This window comes from Cherax quadricarinatus, chromosome 41 (genome assembly GCF_038502225.1).
Source record: "Cherax quadricarinatus isolate ZL_2023a chromosome 41, ASM3850222v1, whole genome shotgun sequence".
NCBI lineage: Eukaryota > Metazoa > Arthropoda > Malacostraca > Decapoda > Parastacidae > Cherax > Cherax quadricarinatus.
This window is the reverse complement of record NC_091332.1, coordinates 642499-668512: the sequence shown is the minus strand read 5'-3', so window position 1 is coordinate 668512 and position 26014 is coordinate 642499. Positions and strand designations below refer to the sequence as shown.

The following is a 26014-nucleotide window of genomic DNA, read 5'->3' as shown; positions in this document are numbered from 1 at the left end:
TTGTCTCTTTTATTATTTATTTGTTAATAAAGGATGCACAACTATATTTGTATAAAGAAAATTCACCAGGAGAGAAATTGGTCCATTAACAGTGCCTGAGAACCACTTTGAAATGTGCAACTGTCCTGAAGTTAAAAAACATATTTTAGTCTCCTCCAGTACTTTTATACTTTCTCCAGCAACTGTAAAAAAAAAAATCTAATTTCTAAGTATATTTAGATATAACAGGATATGAACAATGGAGCTTTGAGAACATTTAGAAAACACTGAACCTGAATATCTTATAAGAGTATTTCAATCTCCAAATCACACACTATCAGAATTAGTGTCAAGGATGCATACTGCAAATACATTTATTAACTGACCTTCAGAATGATTACCATAGTACTAAGAAAAGGTCTTTTTTTTTAACTTGGTAACATTTAAGACATGATGATGCCATTAACAACTAGCATTTGTACAGATGAAGCATAATTTCATTTAATTTCCTTATATATTAATCCCCAACAATGAAATTCAGTTTCTTAAGAATTTACTGATTAGGTAGACCATGAATATTAGTAAATAGTTATAGCAGTTGATACAATCTGTAAAAATATAGCAAATTTAAGATAAAACATTATATTAAATTAAAAATGAATGCACATTAATTACATTTTTGTACCTTTCCTATACATATTCAATTCATTGCAACTTTCATTTCCCTTCATGAAACTTAATTCACTGAAATTTCAGGATGAATAATGAACCTCCTACAAATCAGACTGCCATTCTGCATCTGAGTTAAAATACCATGGACGGAATTCATGAACACTGATCTGCTTGTAAAAATTCAACTGAATGGTTTTACTTTCTAAAATGTAATCTAATAATGTGACACTTACAGATCATATAAAGAAACTGAATTAAACATTAATAGCATGTATCAGAAAAAAAAATATATCTGCCTGCTATTATTCTCCAAGCAAGATACCTTGCATCAACATTCTAATCACTGTACAGGTGGTCCTCAACTTACAAAAAAATATGTGCTTCTGGTTTTTCTACTAACATATGAGATTTTTTCCTAGTGTTTCAACTTAAAAGATGTGTCCCTAGTTTTTCAATTTACAAATGAGCTATTTTTATAGGAAACAATGGTACAAAGGGTGGCTATGTTTCACGCATTTGTACTATATATCAGTGGTTTTAAAAATTAATTATGTAATTCCTCAGTGCCTTGTTTGTAAATGGAGATGTATGTGGCTTGAGCCATTTGTAAGCTGGAGACCTCCTGTATGTTCCATTTTCAAAAATGGTGCAGGGTGATGCCTGATACAAATTTCCATAAAATGTATTGTGAACATTCATTAACTCAACTGACACAAGAAATATTTGAGAAAGAGTTCCCAAATACAGTACTCTTTAATTTCAATATATAAATTTTTGTTCCTAGACAAAAAAAAATTAGTTTGGAGGTTCAAGGGGTAAAAAATTTTCAGAAAATGTTCAATCTTTTAATAACAGAATAGCACAAGATCATACATGTGATACCCTCTGACATGGGATTTTTTTTGTTTGTTTTGAAGCACCCACCAAGTCTCCTGGCAGACTGACTTGTCTTATTAACACCCGGTCCTTGCAGTAATTTGAAAGAGAAGTGTAATATGCTAGAAGATTAAGTTAATACTGTGGCTATAACAGTTTAAGACTAACCCACAAAGGAAACATCAGATAAGTGGCATCTGCAATCTGAGGGTTAACTCTTAAGTAATATACTCAAGAAAATAGTTATTCTAATTTTAAATTGCTTACCAGTAGCATCTATATTGTTTGAAATAAAGATTTTCAACAATGCAATTATATCTCACTGTTATGAGAATTTTTCTTAAAAATGATGCTGAATTATCATGAAATCCCATCAGAAGCAAGTTGCTGAAATTTTTGCTGTTTGAATGCAAAAAACTTTCCAAGGCAATAGAATATCCAATATTGACTTTCTCAGAATATCACATGTATGTAGGACAGAATTAAATATAATTCAGCAATATACAAAAATAAAATCTAACAAATGTATTCTTCATATATTTACATAATTCACAAAAGTTCACTGCACATTTTTTTTTTATTTTGCATTTTTGTTTTAAACTGAGATAACGAATGACAAATCACACTAATTAACAGAATGAAGAAAGTAAAGCTAACAATGCAACTGTGATAATATATTCTGATGTTGTGTTATATCACATTTCAGTTGTGCATATCACCTTATTAAATAGGAAATAGTGCCATTTTAATAGGGTCTCAAAGATACTCTTAATCTGGTGTAATATCAATATGCAGGAAAACACTATTATTTTAACCTTTAAGTACTGTATATACAGTGGACCCCCGCATAACGATATTAATCCGTTCCTGAGAGCTCATTGTTATGCGAAATTATCGTTATGCGAATGAATTTTCCCCATAAGAAATAATGGAAATCAAATTAATCCATGCAAGACACCCAAAAGTATGAAAAAAAAATTTTACCACGTGAAATATATATTTTCCTACACACAAAGAGAAGGATACATGCACAATAGTAGAGTAGTACATGCACAATATATATTGTGCATGTACTACTCTACTAAATGAAGAATAAATGACACCTTTATTGAAGATGCAGCAATGACTGATGAGACACTGTGTCCTGGGAGTGCCTTTTCTTCCTGAGTACTGTAGGTCCTGTTTGGCATTTTCTTCCAGAACAGGCCTTATCACACTGTGTATGCCACTACGATTCTAAATCTCTCAAACCAACCTTTGCTGGCTTTAAATCCACCAATATGAGCACTAGTTCCAGGCGTTTTTCCCTGCTCACCTGGGTGTTAGTCGACTGGTGTGAGTTGCATCCTGGGAGACAAGATTAAGGACCCCAATGGAAATAAGTTAGACAGTCTTCGATGACACTGAATTTTTTGGGTTATCCTGGGTGGCTAACCCTCTGGGGTTAATTAAGATTTCGTTCGGATTTTTAACCCCAGAGGGTTAGCCACCCAGGATAACTCAAGAAAGTCAGTGCGTCATCGAGGACTGTCTTAACTTATTTCCATTGGGGTCCTTAATCTTGTCCCCCAGGATGCGACCCACACCAGTCGACTAACACCCAGGTACCTATTTGCTGCTAGGTGAACAGGACAACAGGTGTAAGGAAACGTGTCGAAATGTTTCCACCCGCCGGGAATTGAACCCGGGCCCTCCGTGTGTGAAGCGGGAGCTTTAGCCACCAGGCCACCGGGCCTGTTTCTTGGTATTCTCAATAAGCCACACCAACAACGGTGCTACAGCAGCAGCAGCTGACAGTGATACAGCAGCAGCTGACAGTGCTACAGCAGCAGCAGACGATGCTACAGCAGCAGCAGACGGTACTACAGCAGCAGCAGACGGTACTACAGCAGCAGCAGCAGCAGCTGACGGTGGTACAGCAGCAGCAGCAGCAGCAGCTGACAGTGCTACAGCAGCAGCAGACGATGCTACAGCAGCAGCAGACGGTACTACAGCAGCAGCAGCAGCTGACGGTGGTATAGCAGTAGCAGCAGCTGATGGTGCTACAGCAGCAGCAGCAGCAGCTGACAGTGCTACAGCAGCAGCAGACGATGCTACAGCAGCAGCAGATGATGCTACAGCAGACGGTACTGCAGCAGCAGCAGCAGACGGTACTACAGCAGCAGCTGACGGTGGTACAGCAGCAGCAGCAGCTGATGGTGGTACAGCAGCAGCAGCAGCTGACGGTGCTACAGCAGCAGCAGCAGCTGACAGTGCTACAGCAGCAGCAGCTGACAGTGCAGCAGCAGCAGCAGCTGACAGTGCTACAACAGCAGCAGACGATACTACAGCAGCAGCAGACGGTACTACAGCAGCAGCAGCAGCAGACGGTACTACAGAAGCAGCAGCAGCTGACGGTGGTACAGCAGCAGCAGCAGCTGACAGTGCTACAGCAGCAGCAGCATCAGCAGTTGACCATGGTACCACAGTATTTCGATAATATTTCTCACCCTTTTTACCACAGGGTTGGCACTAGAAGCTTTCTTGGGGCCCATGGTCACTTATTTTGCAGATAAAATCACCAAAAACGCTGTAATAATACGAAATGTTACGATTGTATGCTTGGATGTTACCGCGGAGGCTGGCTTGTAAACAATGCCACCGGCGGAACATGTGAGGCTGGCTCAGGCTGCACATTAGACGCGTCTCGGACGAATGGTGTTGAGCGGGTTTTTTAGCGGTATACGAGGCAAAATCTTAGCGATAAAATGTATCGGTATGCGGATTTAACGTTATGTGATGCCAACAGTATGCGGGAGTCCACTGTACTGACAAAAATAATTACATCCTAATTTCACTTCTAGAAAACACAATTCAAGATGTGCTGTACTACTGCACTTTAAGATTTCGTGATATCAAGCTTAGCTCAGGTGATGAATATGATGATTATTCCTAAGTGAAGTTTCATTCAATCAAGCATAGGCACCTCGGCTAAGCCACTAAATATGTCGTTGGCCACTTGTTGAAAGATGGTACTATATTATTACTGAAATATTCTCTCGGGCTGTGATCATATCGGTATAACTGAATGTTAATCTAAAACTATGTTGAATACTAATCATCTTATTAGAAATGCTTCTAAAAGTTGCTTGATCACAGTATTTTGATACAGTATAAAGCAATGCTTTACCCATAGTATCAACACACATCTCTCTGCCTGTTTACCTACATTATGAAAAATTTCATAATAAACATGCAAATTTCATTTATGCATCACTCTTAGCCTTTATTACACAAGGCATATTTGCCCTCCAGTTCAAAATATCAACTTGTTCTCAAACCTATGGCTGCATATAATATAACAGCCATTATGTGAATGATAGATATGTACATACTTAAACACATTAAAGCTGCACTTTAACTATTGAAACATATATTGACACAAACACACACATACATGTGTCTTGAAGTGAATAATAATATAACCTGGATAAATAATAAACCAGAGTCTAAGGAGAAATTTCTAAGCCACTTGTGCTTCGCAAATAAAAGCTTGAAGAATAAAAACTTGGTGCAAGACAAGAATGCAACTCAATAATTAATTAGAGCGACCTTTCATTGGCTAACCCACTTGTGTTACTAAGATAATCTGTATCTAAGAGTATTAACCAGATTTTATGTTTTGTAACTTAAATACAGCTTATATGTCAAAAAAAAAAAAAAAAAATCAAAATATGAAAAGTTGTTTATGTGACATCAAAGAAAAATGCATATATTACCCTGTTATTGATATTAAATAACATGCAAAAGAACATTCAAGGTTCATAACAATGGCAAAGTACATGACTTTAAATATACGTATATTTTTGTCTTCAGGTAAATGGACGAATAGGAATGCAAAAATGGCATAACTATCAAATACTCATTATTAACCCTTTCACTCTCCTGCAATTTAAAAAAAAATCTACAACAGTAAAGAATCTTTATCTCAAGGTAATGACACCAAAAAAGGCAATGATTAATGTATATTATTATTATTATAATCAAAAAGAAGCGCTAAGCCACAAGGACTATACAGCGCTGCAGGATAGGGAAGGAAGCAAGGGTACTGGGCAGCAGAAGGGGAAAGGGATGATCAGTAGGTTACAGAAAACAGCGGGGCAGGGGATAGTGTAGGGGTAGAGGGTAGCAAGAGATTGAGGTAGAAAGGGCTGAAGGCATCAGAGTTTGTGAAGTAAGTCAGTTGTTGTCAAAAAGTCAATGAGAGAGTCCGGATGAAAGGTGGGTCCATCAGCGAGAAGGGAAGGTAAAGAAAGAGCAGCAGAGCGAAGACGACGATGGAGGTAAATTCTGCGTGCTCGTTGATAAAGTGGGCAGTCCAACAGAATGTGGCTGACTGATGATGGAGCCTGACAATTCTCACAGGATTAATGTATAACTTATAGAATTATGCAGATACAAAGTTGAACACTGAGGAGCACTGTACACAACTGCAATTTTGTCCACTTTGAGGCCTATTTTAGGCCAATTCCACTACTCAAATGGACCTAATTGGTGGATATTTTGCTAGTGTGCCTTCACTCCTATTGGTTGAATGCAAGAAACTGACTATCAAAAGGTCAGTAATTTGGGAAAATTTACTCAAAATTCAACAAATTCTAATTTAAAAACAGTCCAAAATAAAAACTGTAGGCATTCCAGCCACTGAAGCAACCTTTCCTTTGTTCAATAATCATATTCCCAAGCCCCTCCTATCATCCTGATTCCCCCAGCACCTCAGGAAAATCATCACAAACTGAATATTTCTGCTGTTTTGAGACCTATTTCAGGGCACTGCCAGTCTGATACAGACAAAAATTGACAGCAAAAAATAGCCAATAGAACCATGAAAACAACCCTAGAAAATGTCTCAGTCACTATTTTAACCAAAGCACAAAATCATAGCCGCTCCGAGCATGCACTGCTTGGAGCAGGATTTTTTTTTTTGTAAACTACACAGATCCATTCTCTCATGCCTAGGCCAAAATTTACCACTCTCAGCATATCTGAGGGTGCTATAAACAAGATGCATATAGTATAAGTAAATGCTACCTATCTCAAAAAAGTATACATTATATGTGGGAGATAGTGAAAAGGTTAATGACAGCAGATGAGAATCTGCAACTTGCACGCACGCTTACTGAAATGGTATTTATCCAGGTAAATTTCCTTGAATGAAAGCTCTGCCTATCTCATAATGCAGCAGTGTTAGTCTTTTATAGCATTTTTCTTTGTATTTTATTCATATTGTTAATCTAAAAATTAAAATTGTCGAAAGGAACAAACACTTATGAGCATGCAGAGCTAGCTGATGCACTTACAATATAGCAGTTACTGCATCATAAATTAAGGCCTTGCTGATATTAAGGACAAACTCAACATATGAACTTTGGTAAACAATGCCTTTTAAATGCTAGACAAGCAAAAAAAAAATTGTTTTTGTTTATATTTTTAAAAAGGTTCAATCTTGCAAGGAGGTGCCTTGGTAATAGTGAAGAGATCTTGATCCAGGAAAGTGGACTGAATCTCTACTTCTTTGGATCAAACCTGATTGCCTCCCATTACTTGGGCACCGTATGACCCCTACAGGGATACTGCCTACCCATAAATACATTGTAATAAAATATAATATTTATTAATTACATACAGTATATAAATACTCTTACTTTAAGGCATTTTTAACTATAATTATATTAGAATGTCAAGTCCCACCTCATAAGTAACAATGCCTCATTTCTTTTAGTAGAAAACAGTAACTGACAATCTTACTGACAGCATGATACATGTCCTGAATTATAATTGTTCACAAATAAATTCCAAAATGCATATGACTAGAATATATAGTTTTGTATATTAGTGATAACTTTGTTAGGACACTGTCAATGCTTATTATACAATTTAATTTTCTAGGTCTCAAATTATCATCAGTTTTAAGTTATCATTCAAAAGGAGGGTATTTGTTTTTTATTTTGCAAAAAATGAGGCAGGCTAAAGAGTTTTTATGTAGTTACCAAAAAAGTGCATACAGTCTACTTAAATAAAACTCATGCTAAGGATACTGAATTTTTTTTTAACTTCATCATTCAATATGCATCACCACTTTTTGTTTTTGCCTTTTCTTATCTGTTTTTGAAAAGTAATGTGAACATAACTTCATCAACCATTATAAAGTAATTCATTTGTTTCCTCAGTTATTGAGTATACATTTTCCCTTGTACCCTTACACTGTGTATTAATTTTAAATAGTGTACTAATATAACGAATACTGTACTGAACATGCACTTATTTCTCTAGACAAGCAAGCAGAAAATATTTTTAGCATTTATTTCAACGGTTTAATCTGATTTCTAAAGCTTAAGAACATGTGATGCAGTTAACCCTTTCACTGTCGAGGCCCCTGCTCACAAACTTGCTCTCAGTGTCGAAAAATTAAAAAAAAAAAAAAAAATTCTTATGAAATGACAGAGAATCTTTTCTCGATGGTAATGACACCAAAAGTATGAAATCTGATGGAATTACATTCTCACGAAGTTAGTCTCAGCGATATATGCGCATCAGTGATTTTGCCCACTTGGAGCCCTATTTTCAGTCAATTTCATTGTTCTAGTCGACCAAACTTATAGCTATTTCACTAGAACTCCATTTGTTCTAACGATTGAGTACAAGAAAGCACCCATTTACCAATTTCAATTACCCAATAAAGAGGTCAGAAATTGGCAATTTGGCCAATTTCACACAAATTTCAAAAGATGCCAATTTCAAAATAGAGTCCAGAATAAACAATGTGGACATTCCTGGCACTAAATTAACATTTTCTCTCTTTGTTGGCCACATCTTCAGGCCCCTCTTATATTACCCTTGCTTTCCATTTTGAATTTATATTCACACATGAAACAGAAGATTTACTGTTACGCAGACTACTGCATTATTATAATAACTGTATAAACAGTGTCATCCCAGTCGTGACTACGTATTAGACTGGCCAATTGGACACGTATTGGAAGGTGATGTCATTTGTTTACTCATGAACATCAGCAAAAATCAAACATTCCCGCTTTGAGCTCAATTTTAAGGTACTTTTCATCGTGAAACTAATCAAAATTATCTCTATTTCTGTAATATATCTTCCATTCTATCAAATGAGACCAAGAAAACAAGAATACAACCATAAATACCATATGAAAATACACCTCAAAGTCAGCGTTTTAAACCAAAAACACGGTCTTTTTTTTTTTTTCTCATTAGGTACTGCATGCTGCAGGATTTTTTTTATACTGTGCACACTGACCATGCAGACCCATTCTCTCACATGTAGGTTTACCAGCTTTCTCCCATGAGATCTAAAGCCACTAGAATTTTGGCGTATTAATATGGCACCAACACTGGCTTGTAAGCTGTCCTAATTCGACACCGACAGTGAAAGGGTTAAGAGGCAAACATTTAGGAATTATGGAGTACTGGTACAAATTATCCTGCTCTGAAGACAAAATGTACATAATGATGTTGACCACAATAATTTCGATGAAGAGGTGTAATGACAACAGGTATGAGTATGAAGACAATATGCATAACAGGCTTTTCTAGGGATTTTCACTCAGGGTTGAGCTTTATCAACCTTTATGAACCTCTACGTGTGAGTAAACTTTTCCAAAACATAGTCCCATCCCAGTTAAAGCTTGTTCTGCATGCTGTCCTTATACCAGTTAAGATGATAATGGCCAACATGATCATGATGATATAATATAGTTGTCCACTTGCCTTTTGATAGCTGAAGGTCAATATGTGTATGAATAGTCTAGCTTATGCATTAGTTATTAATAGTGCTATTCTGAACTAAAGAACATTTTATTATTTAAAATAAATGCATACACTTACAAAGTTATGTATATGGCATATATCACATTTTAGCTTGGATAAATTTTAACAAATACTGTACCTGTATTATGCTCACTAGTTACTATAATACATATGCATATATATTTTTGAAGGACAGTTTTGTATTCACTATACCCACACCTATAACATATTCATTAAATAAAATTTCTTTTAAAGAATTAAGCTACAGAGAATTAAGATATAGTGCACCATCGTTACATTAAAAATTACACTGCACAGCCACAAATTTGCTACAGAGGTAAAAATCTGTGTTTTAGACTACAGTAACTTGAATGCAATATGCTGATTTGAAAGCAGTGCAGTATTAAGATTCAAAATCTGAAATAACGTGACATGTACATATTTTTAGTTACAGAAAAATTGGAAATAAATTTTTCATATATATATATATATATATATATATTGGGTACTGGTGATGAGCTGGTGATACTGAATGGTATACACAATCGTCAATTGTGCAATGTGCTAGATATTTTCACAGTGCCTTAAAAAAAAAGGTCACTTTTTATGTTGGCTATGTATTCTGAGTATTGCTGGCAAGAACTGAACAATTACATACATAGAACATCAACTGTGCAATTGTACGTTGTGCTTATCATCATCAACTAAAGCACTAAACTGTACATTGTGCTTAACTCTTAATATACAATGCCAAAAAAATAATAAATTTCTCCAAGTAAAAATCAACATACTCGAGTTAATAAAGAACCTTTATACTGTATTTACCTCAGTAGCAAACTAAAAGAAATTTATTGTCCAGTGTTACTGATCTGAAATCCTCATTATTGTACTGTTCAGTATATTGAAAGGAATCTCCAAAGGGCTTTCCATCCTTTTCTATTTTGAAAAACCTAGTATATTTATTAAAAAATGAGGGTAGTATAGAACAATGCTGCTGGGCATGTCTCTCAGCCACCCAAATTAGAAACCCAGAGCTCACACCTCTTGCATTATCACACATTTGGGTCAGACTGCTAATCCAAGCAGTTTTTTTTTTTTTTTTTAAATATGCCTACCTGGAGTTTACCTGGATTGGTTAGTCCAGGTAAACTCCAGGTTTGTTAGCAAAACATTTCCAGGACCATTACAGAAATGTCATCTCAAAACAACAATTCTACAACTGACATTGGTGATTTATTTATTGTCTATTTCTCTATAAAAAACAAAAAAGTCAAACTTTGAGGAAACTTGCTAGTTAAAAACCTGGTCATGTTCCACTCCAATAACTTCTCCTGATGTAGTGAAAATGTGTCATACAGTACTGCACTAGGGGAATTATGATGGATAAGTCCAGTCAACTGTAGGTAGTAGGTTGGTAAACAGCAGCCGCCCAGGGATGTACTACCGTCCTGCCAAGTGAGTGTAAAACGGAAACCTGTAATTGTTTTACACGCTGGTAGGATTGCTGGTATCTTTTTTCTGTCTCATAAGCATGCAAGATTTCAGGTACGTCTTGCTACTTCTACTTACACTTAGGTCACACTACACATACATGTACAAGCATATATATACACACCCTTCTGAGTTTTCTTCTATTTTCTTTCTAATTCTTTTTCTTGTTTATTTCCTCTTATCTCCATGAGGAAGTGGAACAGAATTCTTCCTCCGTAAGCCGTGTGTGTTGTAAGAGGCGACTAAAATGCCGGGAGCAAGGGGCTAGTAACCCCTTCTCCTGTATAAATTACTAAATTTAAAAAGAGAAACTTTTGTTTTCCTTTTTGGGCCACCCTGCCTTGGTGGGATACAGCCAGTTTGATGAAAAAAAAAAAAAAGGAACTACCGGGAAAACTAGGTTACTTCATAAAAGTGAATTTACATATAGAAAAATCACAGAGCAAGGAATTACTATCATGGCTGGAAAGATTTAAATGAAATGACATGGTATTCGGTGTACAAGGTCAAGGGCAGCTCTAGATGTTATATTTAAGAGGGGCTTAGTGTGTGCAATCTGGTTGGAAGAGGAGGCTAGGGAACTTGGCCGCTGACGCCACTGCGGCAGCATTATTATTATTAATTGGGTGAGACCTTGGGGATCTGATGAAATTTGGGGGGCTTCAGCTTTACTCTAGCTCTGCCCCTGTATTAAACCATTGGGAAAGGGGTACCTGCATACCAGGGCACTGCAACAATTTACTTTTGGAAATTTTCTAATTTATTCGGCAAATGATATAAAAATTTAGAAATTATTGGGAGTGGACTTGTCAGCAGATGGGTAATGAAAGATAAAGTGAACCACAGGATTGATGAAGAAAAAAGATGGGTGGTGCACTGAGGTATTTGTAGAGGCAAAGAATGTTATCTATGGAGGTAGAGAGGGTAATGTATAAGAGTATAGTGGTACCAACACTCTTATATGGGTGTGAAGCATGGGTTACAAATGTTACAGCAAGGAGGAAGCTGCAGGCAGTGGAGATGTCACGTCCGAGGGCAATAGCAATACGTGGTGTAAATATTATGCAGAGAAATTGTAGCTGGGAGACTAGGAGAAGGTGCAGAGTTACTAAAAGCATTATCCAAGAGGGATGAAGAAGAGTTGTTGAGGGGGTTTGGACATTTAGAGAGGGTGGAGCAAAACAGGATTACTTGGAGGGTGTATAAATCTGTAGTAGAGGGAAGGTAGAGTAGGAGTTGCCCTAGGAAAGGTTGAATGGACGGGGGTAAAGGAGGCTGTGTGTGCAAGGAGCATGGACATCTAGCAGGAGTGTTTGAGCATGTTGGATAGGAGTGGAGGCAAATGACTTTTGGGACTTAATGAGCTGTTTGAGCGCGAGAAGGGTAATATTTTGTGAAGGGATTCAGGGAAACCAGTTAGCCGGACTTGAGTCCTAGAGGTGGAAAGTACAATGCCTGCACTTTAAAGAAGGGGTTTGGGATATTTGCTGTTTAGAGTGACATCTAAACTGTTGTATCTGCACGCCTCTGCAAAGACAGTGATAATGTGAATGATGGTGAAAGTTTTTTTTTTTTTGGGGGGGGGGGAGGGGAACAGGGATGGGCGTCACCCTGCCTCGGTGGAAGATGGCCAGCAAGTTGAAAAAAAAAAAACTACATGAATGTTTTAAGTAAGTTTGTGCCATAAAAATACTTTTGGTATATTTTGGAATAAAATCATGTAGCAACAGCCCATGTCTGGCATAAAATTTGGTCTGCTTAACAAAGCCTGGAAAGCTGAGTCAAGTAATGCAGATTTTGAAGAGTTCCAGAAAAATTATGATGAGGCTATAAAAAAAATTGAAATTCTTTCTAAAATTGTTGAAAATGATATTCAAGACTGCCATAACAGTAATAAAGAAACAACGATGAAACACCATCAGCAATGAAAATGCTTGACAAATTGATGAAAGTGATGTAAGTGTTGAAAGATTAGGTGATGATGACAATGGTATAACATTAGAAAATACTGTATTACTGTATACAGCTGTATTAAACTTAAGTGATAATGTGTAAAATATTATATATAACTAACCAGCATAGTATGGGTGACTAGATTAACAGATAGATTTATCAACTGGATAACTCACACTATTTGGTGATTTACTTAAGGTATCTACCCAGTAGTGTTACTTGTTCCTGGTACTTCCAGCAGTATAGACACCTAGGTGATATATATCTTATCATAATGTATACATGTATGTTTGAACATACTAATTTAGAAGAGAACAACTCCTTCAACTTTTCATAAGTACTGTACTACCAAACTTTTTCTCAAAATTTTTTTTCACTATAAAAATTTACTTATTTTAAAAGGCTGCTGGTTACAATGATGTAATATTAACGGTGGTGCACTACATAAATAATCAGTAAAGAATACATGTAGATGCATAATAAACAATTTGCAAAGCATGTAACAATTCAACTATGATAAATTAACTCATCATTAACCTTCAACTGTTATATTAACAGTCAAGAAATGGAAACTTTCATCCCAAAAAGAACACTGGCTACAAACCACCTCAAACAATAGTTGTCATAGCTTTTCTCAGCCTTGTAGATGGCCTCTACAAAATATGTACTATCTTACATTGCATAACAGTTAAAGTTCTTGTCAATGGCAGTCATCTAAAAAATTTAAGAATGGGTTTGTTGTCAATATGCAACCAATTAATATTTATACAGTAGTTACTATACTAAGATGAGCATAATGCCTTTGGTGAATAGTAAGGGTAAAAATTTCCAAGTCTCTTACTTTACTTGTGTGTTACTGTATTTCTTCAGTGTTTGTAGTGCTGGGTATTATGCCAGAGTAAGAGACAACAACCAAATATAGCATTACATATTGCTAAAATAAAGGTTTTGAATTGTTATACTAATACATACAACCTTAAGTTGGATATAATTAATACATTCGACTGATAAAATGTTCATACTTCTCATTAATTAAAAAAAGGCAAAACTTTCTGAAGATAAAAACAACATTCAAATCTGAAGAGAGTTGAAGATATGCCAGAAAAGAGAATTATACAAGATGAACAGACGAATATACCAGATATGAATATTTTTAACAAGATGCCAAACTCCTGGACAGTCTAATGTCAATTCGAGATGAAGCTGTCACTGCATCAGATGTAAAAAAGACGAACCTTTGAGGTAGACACCAACAGGTCATCATCAAAGAATTTTGTCTCTATTACAACATTCCCACTGAAAAAAAAAAAATTGCTGGTGTATAAAAAATGTTTGGCATTATAATACAATATTGTACATACTAAATTATACAAAACCTGAAATCCTTGGTCATTAGACTAAAATTACTGGAAATGCCTTATAACTGTCCTTGTTTCTGAATAGCCTATTCAGTCAAATTTTTTTTTAGAATTAATGTAAATATGGGGTCAACAAATGAGCAGGGTAATATTTAGTGAAGGGATTCAGGGAAACCAGTTATTTTTATATAGCCGGACTTGAGTCCTGGAAATGGGAAGTACAATGCCTGCACTCTAAAGGAGGGGTTCGGGATATTAGCGGTTTGGAGGGATATGTTGTGTATCTTTATATGTATATGCTTCTAAACTGTTGTGTTCTGAGCACCTCTGCAAAAACAGTGATTATGTGTGAGTGAGGTGAAAGTGTTGAATGATGATGAAAGTATTTTCTTTTTGGGGATTTTCTTTCTTTTTGGGTCACCCTGCCTCAGTGGGAGACGACCGACTTGTTAAAAAAAAAAAAAAAAAAAAAGGGGGGGGGGGGGGGGGGGGGTCAGGTTCATCCAAAGATATCTCCAGAGTTAGGCTGCGAGTTCCCGTAACTCAATAATTATTGCACCCTTCAAGCAAATTAGCTGATCTTCCTTATGCCACTATTACATCTTAATACAGGAATCAGGATATCAAAATGAAACGTTTGAAAAACATCAACTGAATGATCGAGGGTTACAGTTGATGAAGCAAATCAGTTTAGAAGTTGAAGAAATGCAGCAAAGGTGAGACTATCCTAGAAGATTGCAATGGAAGACTAAATAATGAATATGGAATACCATGAACCTAGCTCTACTTATGCAACTACAGATAGGTATAGGTAATCACAAAAGATACTGACAAGGTTAATAAAGGCAATGTTTACTGAAGGAGGGTCCAGAACATGGGAATGAATGCCCTACAGAATGAGAGAGATGTCAAGAAATGTTTCTTCAATTTAACTACATTAATGAACTGAAATTATCTATACAATGAAGTGAAATGGATGTCATAATGTAAATACAACTGAGGCAAGTCACATTAGTCCATCTGGAGTTAAAGAGGTGGACTCGTGTTGAAATCATCCCCACAAATTAGATAATTAAACATACGTACTAATGGCTCATACCTTAATACTTGGGCTGGCATCATTTGAGATTCCGGAGCAGCCTCAATCAAGCTTTGCCAAGTGTTTGTGGAGTTAGGAATTACTGTACCAAATTCAAAAAACCATTCTTCAAGCATGCGATCCTGAAATTGAAAGACATTGTTAGTACTGGATATGCTGTATACTACAAAGGTCTATTACAATATTTCACAAGTCATTCTCCCATTCAGTAACCTTCCTCTCTCCCATTCACTTTCTCCCCTTCTCCCAGCATATCTCACACAATACTTTACATATACTCTTCATCTTCTCACTGCAATGGTGAGGGTATTAGATGTCTGGGAATGTGGTGTGGGAAGGCTGTAGTGTGTGTGCATGCCTGGGCCAGTGGTGTGGAGGAAGAAAGCTTTGGTGAATATAACAAATACCTGGGTAAGTGTGAGAGAGGGATGTGGTGCAAGTAAGCTTGTGCCCAAACAGCTGTACATCAATCTTGATCATGTGCAGGACAGCTGCTCCACTGTCCAACAGATCAATGAAATTATTAAATCTACAGTTCCTGACCAATTTCTACCAAACAAATATGAGCCCTTTTTTTTTCAACACGTTGGTCGTCTCCCACCGAGGCAGGGTGACCCAAAAAGAAAGGAAATCCCCAAAAAGAAAAATACTTTCATCATCATTCAACACTTTCACCTCACTCATACATAATCACTGTCTTTGCAGAGGCGCTCAGATACGACAGTTTAGAAGTCCCTCCAAACTGCCAATATCTCAAACCCCTCCTTTACAGTGCTGGCACTGTACTTCCCATTTCCAGGACTCAAATCCGGTATGCAAAATTTTAACACAGTAAACCCTTAATTTAGTAGACTTCGTAAATAAAATACAAAGTCCACAGGGTCAACTGATTCAGAAAAAATGGATAAGGTCCATCGTCCACCATTGTTACAATCATGTTAAAACAATCTCATCTCTATCCACCACAACTGCCATTACTAGCTGGTAAAGGCAATTGTTAAATCAAGGATTTTACAGCACTGAATATACAAGTCAGTTTTAACTATATTTTAATTCGTTCCAAAATTCCTGACCAATCTTTATCAAAAAAATATGCCCTCCACACATGCATAAAATTAATGCACAAAATACAAATGCATCTGGTGAAATAAAAAATAGCTTCCAGAAAATTTGAACTGAGAATGCTGCTGTATACTAAAGTAAATTAAAGGACTTAAGTTTTTCACCAAATACCCACACTTAGGTGAAGAACATTAGTGACATTTCAGTCCATCCAGAACTGACCGAAATGTCACCTTAACCTTCCACTCCTAAGTGCAGCTTTTGGTGAACTGTTTTGAACTGTTTTGTGACTTATTATTCTTAAGGATTGAAGTTTGTCATAATGGCAGAAAAAATGAGTCATACAAAAGCAAGCTGTCAGTATTTTACGTATTTATATTTACCTTGAAATAAACTCTCTGCTCTAACCTAAACTTCTCCATAGAGTGGACTGAAGAGAAGGAAATTTCCCTAGAAACTGCTCGACACTTGAGAATTTTCCTGGGAACGCGAGCCTCATGTTCAACATCTGGGTTGGTGCTGCAAACAGTGGTACAATTAACAGCTAACTTAAACAGAATTATTTAGTATTCATATACAGTATTGTAATAAGTAAAAAAAATGTATTCATACTGAATTCAGTGCACTGTATCTGATTAGAATAATATTAACTCTTCCACTCTACCATTAAATATATGTAACACTGAGTTACTACAATAACAGTATATAATATAGCTTATCATTCATGTTTAGTACATATACATAACTATGACCTCTCACTCAATACTGACAAGATCTTCTATATAATGTCTGGGAACAAAGCAAAAATTTTTTATTTGAATATAAAGATAAACAATACACCAATCGATAGGCAAGATGAGGGTCAATTCTTGGGAATACACCCAGCAAACAAATTCAATACACACATCCAGGATATTTCTAAAAAAAAAATTCCAAAACAGTGGGCATTCTCTCAAAAATACATATGTTATTATGTTCCCCAATCATCCCTGCTCACTAGTACTCACCTAATTGTGGTTGCAGGGGCTGAGACTCGGCTTCTGGCCCCGTCTCTTCACTGACCAGTACTGGGTTCTCCCTCTCCCTGCTCCATGAGCTTTATCGTACATTGTCTTAAAACTATGTATGGTTCCTGCCTCCACTACATCACTTGCCAGACTATTCCACTTCCTAACAACTCTGTGGCTGAGGAAATACTTCCTAACATCCCTTTGGATCATCCAAGTCTTCAACTTCCAATTGTGACCCCTCGTTTCTGTGTCCCATCTCTGGAACATCCTATCTCTGTCCACCTTATCTATTCCATGCAGTATTTTGTTTGTCATTATCATGTCACCCCTGGCCCTCCTGTCCTCCAGTGTCATCAGACTAATTTCCCTTAACCTTTCTTCGTAGGACATTTCCCTTAGCTCTGGAACCAGCCTTGTTGCAAACCTTTGCACTTTCTCCGATTTCTTGACATGCTTGACCAGGTGTGGGCTCCAAACTGGTGCTGCTCCAGGGCCAAGATGTCAGCCGAAACACAACAGGGAGAGCCCTTAATGTATAAATACATCTCTCAAAATGGTATTCTACTGTGGGACATGGGGAATTCACCTGGAATCTTATCACCTAAACCAAAAGACAGAATTGGCAGCTGCTGATTGGCAATGGAATCAAAGCAGGCATAACTGAAGGGAGTACCAAAGAACATGTCATCCAATGAGAGAGCAAGGTGTCCAAGCCTACAACAGGGTAAAGCTAGCAGTCAAAATTAATATAATATCACATATGCCATACAGGGCAAATGTACACACCAAATGAAATTATGAAGGGGAGATGGGACTATTGCAAAACCTGAAGTTAGACAGGGTTCCATGGGAGAGTATGGTTGTCAGTGTGATGGAGAGGGTGCATCACCTATATCCTGATGCATTCTGGGATGGGATGGGATGTTGCCAAAATGCTTGCTGATACTGACACTGTCAGAATTAGTCAATACCCACTGATATTCAATTTTAGGCCAATACCAATACATACCACCAAAATTATCCAATTCCATTGAAACTCATACTGATAATCTGGCACACTCCTTGTTATGGCAAGCAACAACACTCTTGACACTTGGAGGTTAAGGAAGTCATTAAGCATAAAATTTATGTACAAATCTTGCAAGAGACTATTTGAGGTGAGTATGCACATAAATGAGGTGCAGTATATTCCAAGTAAGCCCTTCCCCCCCAACAGAAGAAAAAATCAAACTTACAAGTCTTCTGTACCCTGCCAGAGAACTTTGCCGCTGTCAGCATCTCGAAGATTCATCCAATTGCTATTGAGAGTTAAGGCCATCATCACAATTTAAACAAAGGTATGCTGAATATAATCCAGCATACAAGAAATTAATAATCAACAAGTAATGACACACAGTAAATCCTCGATTTAACAGTCTTTTACAATAATGTACAAAATCCATTGCATGAATTCTACTTTTAACTTCTTTATTTTCAATGATTATTGGAGTATATCTGTTGTGTTCAATACTTTACAGTGGACCCCCGGTTAACGATATTTTTTCACTCCAGAAGTATGTTCAGGTGCCAGTACTGACCGAATTTGTTCCCATAAGGAATACTGTGAAGTAGATTAGTCCATTTCAGACCCCCAAACATACACGTACAAACGCACTTACATAAATACACTTACATAATTGGTCGCATTCGGAGGTGATCGTTATGCGGGGGTCCACTGTATTAGATATACAGTGGAGTTTTTTTTAAGAGTATGCATTGTAATTTAATGGACTGACAATCCACTCTATTAGCTTGCTATATCAATGGTTCACTGTACAGGTTTTTAGCCTCTTCAGCAGAAATAAGCTTTCTTTTGTGCCTATCACTGTATTAATTCACTTATCTACATTATTTGTGTGGAATAAAGAAATAAACATTATTATTATAATAAAAATTAATAAAAAAGCAAAATTATGATCATTTACACACAAATAAGATAAACTTTAAATTTAAAAATGTCTTTTATAATTCAGTACATAAAGAAAATATAATTTCACATAAAATTTAGCAGTGTGAGATAATATCAAATTACATCGCTCTGACCACTAAGTCTAGCTAGCAACGTTAAATCAGGAGTCTAATACTAGTTACCCTACCTTTATGTGTGATCTTAGATACCATCATCATAAGGCCAGTACCAATGAGCTAATTACATGACAAATACTCCAGGACAAACCATTTTGGAGAGATGTAAAAGATGCACTTTCACTATGCAGGAAACATCCATATTTGATATCCCACATGTAAAAGTGAAAAAAAAAAGGCAGCAGCAGCTGATTTGATAATTATGAAAACTGTAAAAGAACTATATAACAACTTACATGTTTTTGAGAGTGAAAGGAAAGACCAACAGTTTTCATCATGCAAAAAAATGTTCAAAATTCCATTTTGTACTTTCACAACTAAGTGTTTATGACTCACAAAATCTTAATGACACGATTGCAAACAAACCATACCACGGGCGGGGATAGAACCCGAGATCAATCATAAAACCTCAGACTGACAAGTTAGCCACTGAGTCAGCTGGCTACAATAAGATTCATCCAACTAGGTATATTTATACCCCATAGGAAGGTTAGCATAGGCACCACTGTGGCTCTGAGGGGACTTTTATTTTTTATTTATTTATTATTAATTTGGACATGATACATAGATGTACAAAGAAATACAGTGGTTAAGTGTAACATGCCAAAAGCCCGTTGTATGCAGAGCATTATGGGCAGGCTTAAAATTACCTTTAATATTAACTAAGCAATGAGTAAACAAATAACAATTAAGAACAAATGAGTATTTCAAAGTCAGGTCATATGGTCATTTGCTGAGTTGCTGTGCATTCAATAGAATGGAGTATTCTATTAGGTAATGTAATTAAAACAAAAAAGTTTGATATGCTGTCTACCAACCTAAAATGCTATATGTATATACAACTAAATGAGATGAAAAGACCCCTTATGGAATTAAATTCCTCTGAGACATCACAGGAATATACCACACATATCTATACTGTATTATACATATTGTTCTGTATTGCGATAACTGTCTGTATACCTGGAGTATACCTGGAGGGTACCGGGGGTCAATGCCCCTGCAGCCCGGTCTGAGACCAGGCCTTGTGGTGGATCAGGGTCTGATCAACCAGGCTGTTACTGCTAGCTGCATGCAAACTGACGTACAAACCACAGCCCGGCTGGTCAGGTACTGACTTTAGGTGCCTGTCCAGTGCCTTCTTGAAATCAGCCAGGGGTCTATTGGCAATCCCCCTTATGTATGCTGAGAGGCAGTTGAAGTCTTGGGCCCCTGACACCTACTGTGTTCTCTCTTATCATGCTAGTGGCACCCCTGCTTTTCATTGGGGGGTTGTTGCATCACCTGCCGAGTCTTTTGCTTTCATAGGGAGTGATTTTCGTGTGCAAGTTTCATACTAATCCCTTTACGATTTTCCAAGTGTATATAATCATGTATCTCTCGTGCCTGCTTTCCAGGGAGTACAGGTTGAGGAACTTCAAGTGTTCCCAGTAATTGAGGTGTTTTATCGCAGTTATGCGTGCCGTGAAGATTCTTTGTACACTTTCTAGGTCAGCAATTTCACCTGCCTTGAAAGGTGCTGAGAGTGTAGCAATATTCCAGTCTAGATAGAACAAGTGACCTGAAGAGTGTCATCATGGGCTTGGCATCCCTAGTTTTGAAGGTTCTCATTATCCATCCTGTCATTTTTCTAGCAGATGCCATTGATACAATGTTATGGTCTTTAACCCTTTGAAGGTCGACAGGCCCTCTCCGAGACTTGTTTTCAGGGTCGGCCAAATTTAAAAAAAAAAAAAAAATTCTTATGAAAGGTAGAGAATCTTTTCCCCATCATAATGACATCAAAAGTATGAAATTTGATGGAAAACTTACGGAATTATGCTCTCGAAGAGTTAGCGGTCTCGACGATGTTTACGCATCGGTGATTTTGCCCACTTGCAGCTCTATTTTTGGCCAATTCCAATGTACTAGTAGACAAAAATCATAACTATTTCGCTAGAACTCTATTTTTTGTATCGAATGAGTACAAGAAACCACCCATTTACCGATTTCAACTATCCAATAAAGTGGTCAGAATTTAGCAATTTTGCCAATTTCACACAAATTTCAAAAGATGCCAATTTCCGAATAGGGTCCAGAATAAACAAGAAAGACATTCCTGGCACTAAAATAACAAGTTCTCTGTTCGTTAGTCACATCCCCAGGCCCCTCTTATATTTCTTTGGCTTTCCACTTTGAATTTTTATTCTTACAAAAAATAGAAGATTTACTGTTATGCAGACTACTGCATTAGTGTAGAAATAGTATAAATAATATCAGCGCACTTGTAAAAGAATATTAGACTCACCAGTTGACATGTATTGGATGCTTGGCATGATTTGTTTACTTTTGAACTTTGGTAAAAATCGAACATTTCTGCTACTTTGACCTCAATTTCAAGGTACTTTTCATTGTAAAACCAGACAAAATCATCTCAATTTCTGTAATATGTCGTCCATTCTATAAAATGAGACCAAGAAAACTAGAATACAGCAATAAATACCATACAAGAATACAGTGCAAAGTCGCTGTTTTATTCCAATAACACAAAGTTTTTTTTTCTCTCATTATGCACTGTGTGCTGCAGGATTTTTTTGTACTGCGCACACTGACTACATAGACTCATTCTTTCATATGTAGGCCTACCAGCTTTCTCCCACTAGATTTGAGGGCGCTAGAATTTAGGCGTACTAGTACGTCAAAAACCCTGGGTCGTAAGCCATACTAGTACGGCGGAAACCCCCAAAGGATTAAAGGTGAGATCCTCTGACATGATCACTCCCAGGTTCTTAGCTTTATTCCTAAACATTATATAGCAGGTCTTATCAATACAGACACTTACTGTGTTGTCTCTCAGTGTATTTGTGGTACTCCTGCTTTACAATGAGGGAATGTTGCATCGCCTGCTGAGTCCTTTGCTTTCATAGGGAGTGATTTTTGTGTGCAAGTTTGGTACCAATCCCTCTAGGATTTTCCAAGTGTATATTATCATGTATCTCTCTCACCTGCATTCCAGGGAATACAAATCAAGGGACTTCAACTTCAACTGTTCCCAGTAATGTATTTGCTTTATTGAACTTGTGTGTGCCATGAAAGGTCTTTGTATACTCTCCAGGTCAGCAATTTTGCCTGCCTTGAAGGGGGCAGTTAGTATATAGCAGTAATCCAGCCTAAATATAAAATCTCAATGTACTGTTTGCAAAGACATAAAATAAATAAATAAATAGAGAGAACAAGTGATTTGAAGAGAATCATCACGGGCTTGGTGTCCCTAGTTCTGAAGGTTCTCATTATCCATCTTACCGTTTTTATAGATGTGGTAGATACATTGCTGTGGTCTTTGAAGGCGAGATCCTCTGACATTATTACTCCCAGGTCCTTCATATTACTTTTTCACTCTACTGTATGGTTAGAATTTGTTGTATACCCTGATACAGTTTTAATTTCTTCAAGTTTTCCGTATCTGAGTAGTTGAAATTTCTCTTCATTGAATTTCATATTGTTTTGAGTGGCCCATTTGAAGAATGATTGATGTTCGCATGGAGTCTTGCGGTGTCTTCAATGGAGAACGCTGTCATGACAATTCAGGTGTCATCCGCAAAGGAAGACACAGAGCTATGGCTTACTTCTGTCTATGTCAGATATGAGGATGAGGAATAGGATGGGTGAGTACTGTGCCTTGTGGAACAGAGCTTTTCACTGTAGCTGCCTCAGACTTTACTGTTTACTATTGCTCTGTCTTCTATTTGTTAGGAAGTTGTAGATTCATCCACTACCAATTTTTCTTGTTATTCCTTTATCACAAATTTTGTGTTCTATTACACCATGGTCGCACCTGTCAAAGGCTTTTGCAAAGTCTGTATATAATACATCTGCATTTTGTGTATCCTCTATAGCATCGAGGGCCTTGTCATAATAATCCAGTAGCTGAAACAGGCATAACAATGTGTTAATATTGCCTATAAAAAATGTGCGAGGATAGCACTGTTCCTACCCAACATTTTATTAAGAAAACAGTTTAATATAATAATGTATTAAGACTTGTAATAATCATGTTAGGCACTAAATTGAAGCTAAACCACGTTTATAAAATTGCTCACAAACGTGTACAGAATATCTTGCTGCCCTGCTTGTTAAGTCTGGGAACGAAAGTAATCATAGTACTAGGGGAAGAGAGCACAACTTCGTAGCACCCAGTCAGTGGCCAAGCTTCAAACATATTTTATTGTACAACAATAAAGTAGTGCAAAAAACTGCTTGCACATGTCAGAGCCTGTCACAGAATGAAACAGTTCAAGAAGAGAGCCAAACGTACCAAAAGAATGTAGAGACAGAAAGGGAGGAGAATGATTTCTGGTATAACTAACATACATGTGCCTATTACTGTGATCTATCCTCTCTTTGATGTAAATGTAAATAACTCAGTTTACCTTATTCCTAGTATATCTCCTCTTAATGTTTTAATAATAAGGTAGTATTACAAGGACTCCAATGGAAATAAGCCACTTAGTTTGACTTTCTTGGTTTATCCTAGGTAATCTACACATATGTTATGTATGATAATTTATGTAACTGTATTTATGTGTACCTGTACCTGAATAAACTTCCTTACTTAACCCATAGCAGTCATACAGAGCATGGGTAATGGGAGTCAATTAGAATCCATTCAAAAAAGTAGAGCAAGTCCAATTCCTTGGATCAAAAACTCCCCTCACTGGCATCAAGGCATCTCCCTTAAGAGGGTAAGTAAGTTTATTCAGGTACAGGTATACATAAATACAGTTGCATAAATTACCATACATAGCAGCATATGTGTAGATTACCTAGGATAACCCAAAAAAAAGTCCAAGCAACTTATTTCCATTAAGGGCCTTGTAATATTTTATTATTTAAATCTTAAAAGTTAAAACGGCTAGTATTAAGTAGTATTAGTATTAAGTAATCTGTAAACCATTAAATTAAGTCTGCCCATAATGCCTAGGAATGATAGTGGCTCTCTTTGCACTGCAACTCATTACTGTAATTTTCCAATCTCAACGTAATCTTGCAAGAAAATAAAATTTGTTTAACTCAACTGTGTGAAAAGGAGATATATAATGAGATGAACTGTGTTATTTACATTAACATTAAAGAGAGGAGGGGTTAAAACAGAAGATTTAACACAGAGGGTTAGTGGCCTTGGATAACCAAAGAAAACCAATCAATAAGTTTATTTAGGCTCAGGTACACATAAGTACAATTATGTATACCTGTACCTGAATAAACTTGCTTAACCCAAAAAACTCAGACGAAGTGAATTATTATAATTAATTAAGAGTCCTTTGGTGCTCTCCCCTAGGATGCATTCCACAACAGTTGACTAACACCTAGGTAATTTACACGTTACTATGAATGATAACTGTACCTATGTGTACCTGTATCTAAATAAACTTACTAGGTGAAGAGGGACAACAGGTGTACAGGAACATGCCCAGCGTGTCCACTTGTGCAGAGAACGATCCATGATCCTTCAGATAGGAGCTGATGGCACTACTAATTGATCCTGTGTAACAATGTTAAGATAAGACTATCACTGTCTACCTATGTTAGATATGACTAGCTCATTCTAACAATGTTAAGATAAGATTACCCCTACATAACATTGTTTACCGCGTCTCCCTGGCAACCAACAAACTGACAGACCATATATTAAACATCTTAAACCAACAGAGAATAAAGGATACATTTTAAATCCTTGTAGAATGTCTTCAGACCTCGACGGCATCTTGGGATGATGTAAAGAAACTGAAGCGAGAGTGGAATGTAAAGGAAGAGGAGGAGCTGAGTGGTGTATCTTCCCCTCACAGTCTCATCCTCCACTGACACACAACATTCCCTCAAGTCTAGTTCTCAATCAATTTTACCCATAGATAAGCTAAATACCAATATTTATTTTGTGTACACACGAGACAACTCACTCACAGATATTCAAGAAATGTTAAAAGTGTTTTATTCACAGTGGTATATAATCTGACTTTTTGGAAAAATACCCTGATTTTGCTTGTTGTAAGTAACTTAAATAACTCATAACCGCATATAACTACAATGTAAAGTTTACTGACTGAATTCGTGGCTGTGGGAATTTATTACTATTGTTCTGAATTCAATAAATAGATCATTACCACTTTAATTTATTGAGCAACCACAAATGTTATGGCCCAGTCCCTGGAGCGATTATCTATTTATTTATTTATTTTATTTATTTATTTAATAATTTGAACATACATACAGAGGTACACAAAATACAGGTAAGAGCAGCATGCCAAAGCCACTTGTATGCATAGCATTACGGGCTGGCTTAAAATTAACTTAAGATTAACTAAGCAAGTTAAAGGTAAATGATGTAATCAGTGATAAAACATTAGTATCTAATATTCCCTCTCCCCCTCCAATACCAATAGTGATGGACGTAGCTAAAATATTAAAGGCAAGTAATAGCTGCAGCGACTGGGCCACAAAGATTTAAAAGCTAAGCAAGTCACAGTGTTAATGAATTATTTACATGTTGCAATAGTAATGACTTCATCCAAGTAACATGAATTCAGCCATATAAATCA

General features: G+C 36.7%; 1 protein-coding gene across 3 annotated transcripts; it reads right to left on the bottom strand.

Moving 5' to 3' along the window:
* On the bottom strand, positions 1-25329 carry PrBP (Prenyl-binding protein). 3 transcript variants are annotated; one of them, XM_053786729.2, is made up of 6 exons: positions 25142-25329; positions 18551-18613; positions 16689-16824; positions 15244-15365; positions 14022-14082; positions 1-10790 (listed from the first exon to the last, which is right to left on the bottom strand). In XM_053786729.2, exons 1-6 carry the CDS (start codon positions 25180-25182, stop codon positions 10587-10589), a joined length of 627 nt encoding a protein of 208 aa, XP_053642704.1. In that variant the 5' UTR covers positions 25183-25329; the 3' UTR covers positions 1-10586. The 3 variants fall into 3 exon arrangements, with proteins under 3 accessions (XP_053642704.1, XP_053642706.1, XP_069948970.1); XM_053786731.2 differs by having other exon boundaries at positions 1-14082; positions 25142-25308; XM_070092869.1 differs by lacking the exons at positions 18551-18613; positions 25142-25329 and adding an exon at positions 24853-25076.
* Positions 25330-26014: the final 685 nt, after the last annotated feature.

Coding starts and splice junctions, on each gene's coding strand:
- PrBP (XM_053786729.2), bottom strand. CDS start 25,182: ATGCCGTCGAGGTCTGAAGACATTCTACAAGGATTTAAAAT. Junction 16,825..18,550: donor TGGCAGGGTACAGAAGACTT/GTAAGTTTGATT, acceptor CACTGTTTGCAG/CACCAACCCAGATGTTGAAC. Junction 14,083..15,243: donor ATGCCAGCCCAAGTATTAAG/GTATGAGCCATT, acceptor TTTTTTTTTCAG/TGGGAATGTTGTAATAGAGA.